Below are 10,396 nucleotides of genomic sequence, written 5' to 3' on the forward strand. Positions count from 1 at the left end.
TACATAATACGCAGCACTACAAAATGTCCGCAAATAGACTCAGGGTGACAATGAAGTGTCACCTGCCACACTGACAAGTGATAAGTGATACGACCTGGTTTGAAACATATACGTTAGACATATAATAATATCTAGGATCTGTAAAATGCAGAATTCTATATGAACAACCGCTCCGAAAACATTTCATACGAGTAACCCATTGTACCCTTGTATTGTCTGCCAAAAAACAAGCAAAAAACATATACATATATTTGAAAATATTGTTTCTCCCACTATACATATGGTTGCATGGTTTTATCGGTCAGCTATATACTAGCGTGCGAGGTAGCGAATGAATATTGTAAACATTTAAACCACGAGCTGTTTCCTCCGTGTAATAAACGGCCGCAGTTTCTTCGCCACATTCCTTGGGAACAGCTGCCAGTTCCCAAAATATTCACGCGCGCGCAAGTACCCCCCCCCCCCCTCCTTTCCCCTCCCCCCGCATTGGCCTCGAATAACCACTACGATGCTAAGATGCGAGATCGTTCGGCTATACCACCGCAACCAACGGTCGCTGAAGAAGCTTGGAACTATGATTCTCTTTATTCTCTTTTTGAATTAGTTACACGCCTGATCGTGCACGCACAGCAGTTCTTAGAGCTACATGAGAACACAATGCATAAAACAAGCAATAGTAATATTGTCAAATGCAAGCTCTTCGGTCTCCAGCAATCTTCGACCTTGCTTCTTACCGAATTAATGCATTCATTCACTCATTTTTGAAACCCTTAAAGAGCTTTAATGGGAATAAAAGGTGCTAAGTACCACACCCATCCTTATCACTGTTATAGATTTTTCCGTTGCCCTATTAACTAACGTTTTAATAGCTGATCTTGTCTCGTTTGTGTTTAGTATTACCCTTATTGTTTCTTGCTGTTCAGTTGTTTCTGGCTGTCTTATTGCTTCTTTTTATCATATTGTATTGTGTTGTTTCATTGTTTTAGTTAATTTATTGCTCACTATTCCCTTATCGTTGAAGTTTTTCATATTTTCTCGATTTAATAGGGCTTTTGCTCGATGTTTTATATTTGTGTTGTTTTATATTGATAATGCGAACAATGCAAAGATGCAAGCGAGCTGGACAGGAATAGCAATAAAAATCCTAGGATTTTTCTTTGTGCTTTCTGCTCGGTGGACTCTGCTGTGCGAAGCTGATATGTATTACGATGTTAAATTTTATTTTCTATGTAGTGCTGAACGTGTGGACATTTCCAATGTTGTAATATGTATAGTGCTGACCCTGTTGATTTTCAGTTGATTTTTCTCCCAGTGTATTCTCAGTGGTGATTTTTTGTTGCCCACCCTACAAAATCTCCAATCGGAGATGTAGTATCAATAAATAAATAAATAAACAAATAAGCAAAGGGGATTCTCTTGCAGACGAAAACAGGGGTTTGCTGGATGTGCCCGTTCAAAAATAGCAAAAAGAAGTATTGCCTCTATCGGTCTACAGGTGGCTACCAAGAAGTCCTGCAGGCACAGAGCCCAGGAAAGTTCCGAGAAGCAGGTAGCGCGGCTGGAGAGGGCGGGTTTCCCTCAGGGCACTCTGGTTCAGGTGGCAGAAGGCCTGGCAAAGGGAATTTAATGGACACAGAAGCAACCCCGCGACAGAAATACGGCGAGGCCGGTTTTAATTCCGTATATGCACACCGGCACGCTTAATCTGAAGAAAGTGGCCGCTCGGTACGATGTACATACACGTGGTGTTCACCGCAGCCAATAAGCTGTCGCGCTTGTTCCGTAGGATCAACGCTCCGAGTGATTCAATAGATTCCTGCTAATTCAGGAACCGCACCAAAGACATATAGAGCACCGTGGGGGTAGTGTACAAAATACCCTCGTCATGCGGATGTTCTTATATCGGCCAGTCAGGCAAGTACATCGATGATTGTGCGCGCGAGCATGCTGCGGCCACGCTAGCAACATGGTCCACACCATGCCTCTCACTGCAGTCGTTGCCCATGCGCCGCGTCACATAGCGACAGCAGAGTTTTAGCTAGGTATCTAGACAGGCTTTCAAAATCGAAGCAAAAAGTGATAAGTGTATAAGTAACACGTAACTGTCTTTATTGGCAAACGAGGATGATTTTTTTTATGTGGTTTACACCGGAACCTGCTGGGACTGTCTGTTTTACCACGAAGCAGCTTTTTTTTTTTAAATAATCCTTAACAGCGAGTGCGGCCTGTTGCATCCACTTTATTGTCCCCGTGCTTTTTAGTGCTTACCTGCTATATCAGGAATCAACTGGCCCAAATAGTAACTTTAATTGAATTTTGTAATCGTTTTTCATTCCACTGGTGTGCAATCCCTCACATCGTTGACTCCTAAATAAATCGGCGATTATACGGTCTAACGGAACCCAGTGGTGTGGGGGGCTATGTTCGAGAAATGTTCCGTTTCTCCTAAAAAGAAATGGAAGTGACGGAAGTGACGGAAGTGACGATATCACGTCTGATTGGCTAGAGGCAGCAATGACGAAAGAGGGAGCTTTCGTCATTTGAGCCTCTAACCAATCAGATGCGATATCGTCACTTCCGCCACTTCCGTTTCTTTTTAGGAGAAACGAAACATTTGTCGAATGTAGCCCCCCTGGTTAACCGTTCAAACTTTGGCGCTCTGCTGCCAAGAAAGCATCTAAAAATCAGGTGCACGGATTATCCGAGTTCGAAAAATTGGCAGTTGTTAGTGAGTTTCAGAACAGCCTATGCAAAAGCTTCGCATATTCAAAGAAACAGCGCCGTCGACATGCGCCAATCCAAAACGCAGTTCGGGCTTGGCGCACGAGCCGTTGCTACAACCCTAATTTTTTGTATATGCCATTCCAAAAATCGCTGTTATGGGAAGCAGTTTTCGCGTTAGCGATCTAGCGATTTCATCACTTTCTGAGCTTTTTTATTTGACTTCAGGATACTGTTTCGTCCTCGATCTCTTCGGGCATCTGAAATTTCTACAAATGAATCCAACTCGTTTATATATTATGTATCGGCGAATTCAACTAGCCGTTAGTAGGACTATCTGGACATTTGTGCATAATTAAGCGAGCAGCATTGGCCGAATGTGGATTCGGATACGCGCAAAACACATTTGGCTAACCCTATCTCGCAGCAATCCCAAGGGACGGCTGATCTCTCTGTATGTACGGCTGGGACGTAGGGTTATATGACGTGACGTCCGCTGTTTCTCACGACAGAAACGATGTCTTCGTCCTTACGTTCGCTGCATAAAATGAAAACCCGTGTGATGCGGTGGTTTCCTTCTATACGCGAAGACATCGCGGAATTCATGCTCGCGGCAACTCCTGGCCGCTTTCGAGTCTTCAGAGATCAATGTCGCTGACCGCGTGACGTTGGTTGCTCCCATTAAGCAAGCAAAAACAGAAGAAAAAAAAGAAGCGAAGTCGCATTTGTCGTTGCCTGTTCTCATTGACTCGAAGAAAAGTCAGTTCTTGAGTTATTTCCTATTTTTGCAATACTCCGTTTCAGACTTACCGCTCATTCACACTGGAAGCGAATCCGCGTTCACGAAGGGATTGCGAACGCGGTAGTATAAAGATCCAGTACAATTGCACGCGCACTCGAAGACATCAAGTGCGCGTGCAATTGTGCTGGAACTTTATACAACCGCGTTCGCAACCGCTTTGCGAACGCGGATCCGCTTCCAGTGTGAATGAGTGGTTAGTCCGACCCACGGTGGAAGAAATACATTTAGGTGATGACTCTCTGTCTCGCGCGGCGACCACATTATGTTCGGCGCACCAAGCGCGCTTCACGGGCACGGGGATAGATGGCGCTCAAGTATAAAGGGGCTTGTGAAGGCTTGTGAAGGAAATTATGCATTCTTTACTCGGTTCATGTGTACCGTGTAGTGAAATGATGGATTTATGTTGGAGCACTGGCACTGATTGCCTTTTCCCTGTGCGGTTCCTGTTTTTTTTTTTTTTTTTTTTTTTATTCCGATGATGACTCAACGTGACAAAAATACTCGTATAAATATAAAACTTCCCGGCATTATCTACTGGGCCTTCAATAATTTAGAGTAATTTAGAGTAAAGACCTGGGTCGTAATCGGATGTTTTGTCAATCAACATCTTTGGTAACAGTTCCGTAACTTGTTTACACAGATTGCGTGGCTTTTTATCAGGTCGGGTGATTTTTCCCCCTTGCTCCTCCCTTATTGAAAAAAATAAATTCTAATAATGTTGCATAGTGGGGCCTAAATAATTCTTTACTTACGCATAAAGGATTTAGCGTTACAAATGGTGTATACATAAAAAAAACATGGAACATACAAACCTTGTGAGCAGAAAAAAATCCTATTTATGATACCATAGTGACTGAAACGATTACACAGTGTGATGACATACTGATTGACATGATGACACAGTGACTGAAAGTCAAACAATGCTAGCGGTTATAAGACGTAAATCACTTTTCATCTATACTCTCACAATGTGGTGGCACCCCGTCTTACAGGTAAAAAAGTTGCTGATTTCTTTATTTCTTGAGCTTGTTTGTTGATACTCATCGTAATATGCTTACAGTGTTGTCGCATTCGCATGCTGAAGTAGTAGTGGAGCAGCTGGGCAGTTGTTTCTTCTTTCTGTTCAGCGCATGGAAACGTTATTGTGCATGTGTCAAGAACACTGTCGATTGTGTCCCAGTAGACAGTCTGGTGGCTTTTATTTTCCACGAAGAACTGTTCCGCTTTCTTCAGTAGCTGGAAAAGGTTCTTGCTGGTGTGTATAAGGCTTCCTCTGTTCTTCACGTTTGTCAGGGCTGCTTCAGTAGAAGTGTTTTTGTCGATGCTGAAAGCTGATCGGCATGCAGGGCAGCGTGTAGCTTTTTTGTTTTATTTTCACACTCAAAAACTCAGTTACATAAGATAGCATGCAGTCCACAGCCTTGGTTTCTTGAGCCTTTTCTGTCCAGACATCTTCGCATACCCAGTCTTCGACAGAAATTAGACTGCCAAGCTTGGCCTCCACTTGGTCAACGAGATGAGGAGACTAGGTAGTAACTTGCGATCGGCCCTCGGGATTGCACGACGCCATTGCTCTAGGCGAGCGGCATTCGATGGAGCTTTAAACAAGGACACTCGCTCTGCGCAGTTCCGGTACCCCGACTTGCAATTGGGAACGAAGCACGTCTTTCCCATCCTCATAGCATAACTTCCTCTACGGGTTAAGGCTCATCTTCGTGCACGATGGTGGCACCGGTGATTGACACAGCACCAAAGCAAAACATGAGGACAGCCACTGACCGCACACCAAAACCACACCGCGAAAAAGGCGAGCCAGCTACGCCCCCGACACCGTTGGTTTGCTCTGTATGTTTATGCAGCCTTGATGGAGATACGCCACGACGGGTAATCGGTCTCTTAGCTGTAGATGAAAAATTTAGCCAGTGCAGTACAACCGCTAACCTGGGGTTTTTAACGTGCATCACGCAGTAGTGATCACACGAACGCGTGCCGGTACGAAACTCATCCAGATCGAAACGGGCGGGGGCGGCGGGGATCGAACCCAAGAAGTTCCCAGCGCAAGCTTTCGCTCCACGCTCCGAGCTGAGACGCGTTAGCCCACTCGGCCACTTCCTCCCTTCCCGACACCGTTGCCGCCGAGGAGAGACCTTAAGGCCGGTCCACACACTTGCGTTTAAGTGCGTTTGACTGCGTTGCGTCGAGAACCGAAAGCGAGTCACCTGCACATCTGTGCTTCGTATGAAGCGTGGAATCCAATTCAAGGAATCATCTTGGCACGCGATAGAAGCAGCAGGCATGTCCTGGTTTCTCGCTGCCGCAACGCAGTCAAACGCAGTCAAACGCAACTGTCTGAACCAAGCTTTATACCCACGGTGCTCACACCTCAGCGCCCTCCGCGGCGGCGCGGAACAACTACACCTCGTTTCACCTTATGTTGCACGGCAGCGAAGGCTAGAAGCGCGAGCTTATAGCATTGGCAGCTGCTCTTAAGTCACGAGAGCTTGTGCCGCCGGGATGTGCCCCAGAGCAAGGAGCTCGCGCTTGTAGCCTTTCCTGCGGTACATCATAAAATGAAAGTGAGTATATAACTCCTTGTTCGAAGCTAGCTCCGAACACGATCTGGCCGCTCGCTCCCCGCGTGAAGAGCGGCCAGAGTCACCACCTATATGTACAGGGTGTCACAAAAGAAAATTTACACGGTCTTTTTTACCGCAAAAATAAACTAGGCATCGCCGAACGCTCATTCTCCGCCCAAATGTAGTGCTGTAGGTCACAACCAGATGCCAAAGTTTCAGCCCGGTCCGATAACTTAATCAAAAGTTATAAGTGATTTTTTGAAAATTTCAATGGGAAAATGGCGGCCGACGGAGTTTTCAAACACATGGGGCTCTATGGCACCAGAAACCGAAAACGGGCGAAAATGGGCTCAATTTTCCCATTGAGATTTTCAGAAAATCACTAATAACTTTTGATTAACTTATCGGATGGGGCTGAAACTTTGGCATCTGGTTGTGACCTCTAGCTCTACCTTTGGGCGGAGAATGTGAGCGTTCGGCGATGCCTAGTTTATTTTTGCGGTAAAAAAGACCGTGTAAATTTTCTTTTGTGACACTCTGTATTTCCTCCACCGTGGTCCGACCACACCCGGGGGGGGGGGGGGGGGGGGGGGGCGCCACGATCTAATGAAGTCAATCGAGCAAACGCCAAAAGTGCTTCGTCACGGCGCTCCTTATCTCCACCAAACATGCTCAGCCGTCAAATGCTCTTTGTACGTTGACACTGCATTATGTTTGACATGCTCTCGCGTGCGTCTTCGCTATTCCCCGAGCTCCTTCGGTTGATCGCGGTAGCTCCGCAGCCGATGCCATTGCGGCGTTTTGCATAAAAGACCGTGGAAGAACCAATCACGTAGCAAGAAACGCGAACGTAAAATATGGCCTATTGAACGTATTGCGGAAACGACGCGAGTGAGATGTCCGCTTCACGCCAGGAGATCCCCAGGGGATCCTCGCGAGTCCTTTATTTGGGCGTGCGTGGCGCCCTTCGTTGGTTTACTTTACTTTTTACTTGTTTTACCCTATTTCTAAACTTTATGGAGGATTAAATATTATAGGTGGTGCGAACGGCGGTTCGAATAAAAAAACACCGCGTCTTTTATAGCAGTGCTGGGGAAACCGATGACATTCCATTGCAGTCTTAAAGAAAAGAATGACGCGATCGATCCGAATGGTTATTCGCCCACTCTATTACATACCGATTATTTGAAAGCAGAAAAGAGAGGGGAAGTCTTGATTCGCGTAAGAGCATTAGTCGGGTTTTGTCGGGAAGGTGCGATGGCGTGAGGCGGCTCCGTCGAACACCGGAGGGTGACACAACGCCAGTGCGGTGGGCGATCTAATCGGACGTCGTTCTGTCAGGCAATTACTCACCCCGAACAAATAAGGGCCTGCACACCCTCCCCGCCCCCCCGCCAGAAAAAAAAAAAGAAAAGAAAAGAAAACAACAACATCAACGTCAAGTAACACCTGTGAAAAACATCCAATCACAATGCCGGTCGGGTGTTTTATCACAAGTTTGTATAGTCCCTAAGAGCCTATGGGGTATTAACACAGGGGAGAAAATCCTCCATTTGCTCTCCGGGATGCATCACGTGGTAACAAGGTCACATCTTTGCGCGGAGCGTCGTTTACGTAGAAATCTCAGGGGAATGGGGGAGCTTTTGTTCGGGCTGCACAAACGCGTTGGCTCGGGATCCCTTCGCAATTGGCGGTATTTTGTTCGGGTGTCTGGCATCTTTACAGACTTTGCTCACCGGTTTACCGGCGGCGGCCTCGGGATCGCTTAGTTTCTAGTGGCTTACGCTGTCGCGCACGTCGTCCGAGGCAGCCGAAGGAGTCTTCGATATTCATCAATGCCGTCCTCAAGCTGCTCCTGGCACAACGGGTTTTGAACTTTACGTTCCTTGTGTCGCCTCCACCCATGCAAGAAGCATAATTTTTTTTATTAGCAGGAAGCAGTTCGTTGTATGCTGATTCAAACAGCGCTGCTGCACTCTAAAAAAAAAAAACAAGAAAGGTAGTGATTGCACGTTTTCCTCCCTTCTATTGAAGCGCCCTCAAGTGGACACGAGAAGATGGAAGGAACGAGACGTTTTTCTCCTTCTCCAGGCAGACGGGAGGAAAGATGCGCCCTCCCTTCTCGTCCTCTTTCGTGATCTTTTTCGAACACATCTCGCGCATTGTTTATTAAACGTTGTTGAGCTGATAGAGCTTCAGCGGCAGCGAAGGTTGACAGCTATTCCGTCTCCCAGTCCAAACACGCAGGGTATCTCGCTTGCACTGACATTATCCGCGCTAATTTTGTCAAACGTGCAAACGAAGCCGCTAGAAATAGCGTAGTTCCGGAGCACTGCCAGCGGTGCTACGAACACTGGGCTAAGATGGCTGTCTCCGGATCGCAGAATGACATGACGACGTTGACAAGGTTATGCAAATCGCAGAAACTGCGTCTAAGACAACGAGGTTTTGCTGTGGGTGACTGCGTGTCTTCTGTGCTGCGTCCGGCTCTGTTTTTTGATGCCGAGTGCCAACCGACAATCAAACTGGTTTTGTATTACCGAGAGTCAGCAACATAGCACAACATCGTGATGACAGCTAGTGTTGTGTGTTGTAGTGTTCGCGTATCAGTGGTGTAACAGCAATATGAGATTACGTAAACTGTCGGGCATTCATGCCAGGCTGGTCGGGCCGTGATCGGAGTGGGCGGAGTGTCGCAGGTTGACATTTCTAGACTGACTCGAATATCTTCTCGCCACATCGCATGACGTCGGCCGATGTATCCGGCTTCACTTGGTCATCTCAACTTGGCTCGGGGGCTCGACCGAATTCGTGGAACATGCACTCGTCAAATCTAGATCATATTTCATATGTACACAGAGCTTAGAATATCCTACCGTTACTTGAACAACCCAGTAGGAAAACTGCCATAGAGTATGCTATCAAAAAACTTTGCAGTGGCTTAGCTCGGCTATGCCAGGATATACGTAGCGTGAGAAAAGGTTCAGCTATTTATTCTTAGCTTTCCTGGTTGTCTAGTATTAGCTTGATTATCATGCTTACTGTTGCTTCAATGACACAGACACGGTATATGCATTATATGACACATGTATATTTATCTTTTTTTGCTCAACATCTGGTTGCTTCTCTATTGCCACAAAAACGGCTCGGTGGTCAGTGTAGTAACAAGCTCCCGTCTCTATGGCCTTAACGCAGTATTTGGAATTGGTTATCTGTCTCTGATACACAGGATCAATGGTGGTTCCCCATTCAGTAGGCGGCGCCGCTAAACTCAACGTTTCACGCAAGGCACTACTTACCGGCGTCAAGTCTTTCGTGTGCCACAGTCTTTCACACACGTCGCACACACATCCAAAAGGATTGTTTACGAAGTCCGTCTCGAAGGTCCGAGTCGCACTGGCGCTTTCACTAAGTTTCACCGTATAGTCAGTCAATCGGCGAGCCTTGACGTTAACGATGGCGTCTTGTTGTCTCTGCGGCTGAGATGGTCGGGCACGTCGCTCAGCCTCCTGGTGACGCCGCTTTGCTAGACGTTCCTTCCTTTGCTTCGATGTCTCCGCAGCACGTTTAGCCTTGTTCTGTTCGGTCTTCTTACGCTCAACCGCTAATTGCCGGGCAACTACTTCGGGATCCGAGTTAAGCTTCGCCGCTCCTCTGCGCCACTGAGGTGCAATTTCGCTCGCCTTCTCCATGGCTATAGGTCTGTTTCTCTCGGCCAGAGGGAGCTGCAGCGTTCACGAGACGCGACCACAAAAGAAGCGCTTCCGATAGCGTCGGCGAGACGCGACCATTTAATGGTGACGTGAAGCGGCGTCCTAGCGTTCCATCATGTACACTCCACGGGCAAACTAGCGTCTGTATAGCTTCCCCCGGATTCAGTTGCCTTATGGGCGGTGTCATCAACATACATACGCTTAAGTCCTCGCCATATGAACTAAAATGTTTGTCATTATTTCAATCAAAGGGGTACTCCGCCGATTTCTTCATGGTTCCCGATTTGCTTGAAATTTTGCTGAACTCGCCAAACTACATCGCCAAGATGGTATCCCAAATGTTAGGTCAAAATAATTTTTTTTCACGAAGGTATTGAATTTACAATTCTGGTTCTCACCGTGTTTTTCAAACTGAAAGTCTCTACTGGCAACAACGAAAAAGTGACGTCATTGGAAGTGCAGGGGTTCACTCTTTGGACAGTAGAATTTGTTCCCAACTGATTCGAAGCAGTTTCATGGTGTCAAATGAATGTTTTGGGAGCTCGCTCCAGTCCCCGCGCTCCAGCACGGAACAAATGATTGGC

At 46.8% G+C, this 10,396-nt stretch overlaps 1 protein-coding gene across 1 annotated transcript; it reads right to left on the bottom strand.

The window, feature by feature from the left end:
• Window positions 1-1,737: 1,737 nt before the first annotated feature.
• On the bottom strand, window positions 1,738-9,791 carry LOC121048427 (the record flags this gene model as incomplete). Its single annotated transcript, XM_042290047.1, has 2 exons — window positions 9,332-9,791; window positions 1,738-1,745 (listed from the first exon to the last, which is right to left on the bottom strand). Coding segments are annotated over exons 1-2 (468 nt in total), but the record flags the coding sequence as incomplete, so codon positions are not given.
• Between the last annotated feature and the right edge of the window lie 605 nt (window positions 9,792-10,396).

This window comes from Ixodes scapularis, unplaced genomic scaffold (assembly GCF_016920785.2).
Source record: "Ixodes scapularis isolate PalLabHiFi unplaced genomic scaffold, ASM1692078v2 PGA_scaffold15__6_contigs__length_5221840, whole genome shotgun sequence".
NCBI classification, from domain to species: Eukaryota; Metazoa; Arthropoda; class Arachnida; order Ixodida; family Ixodidae; genus Ixodes; species Ixodes scapularis.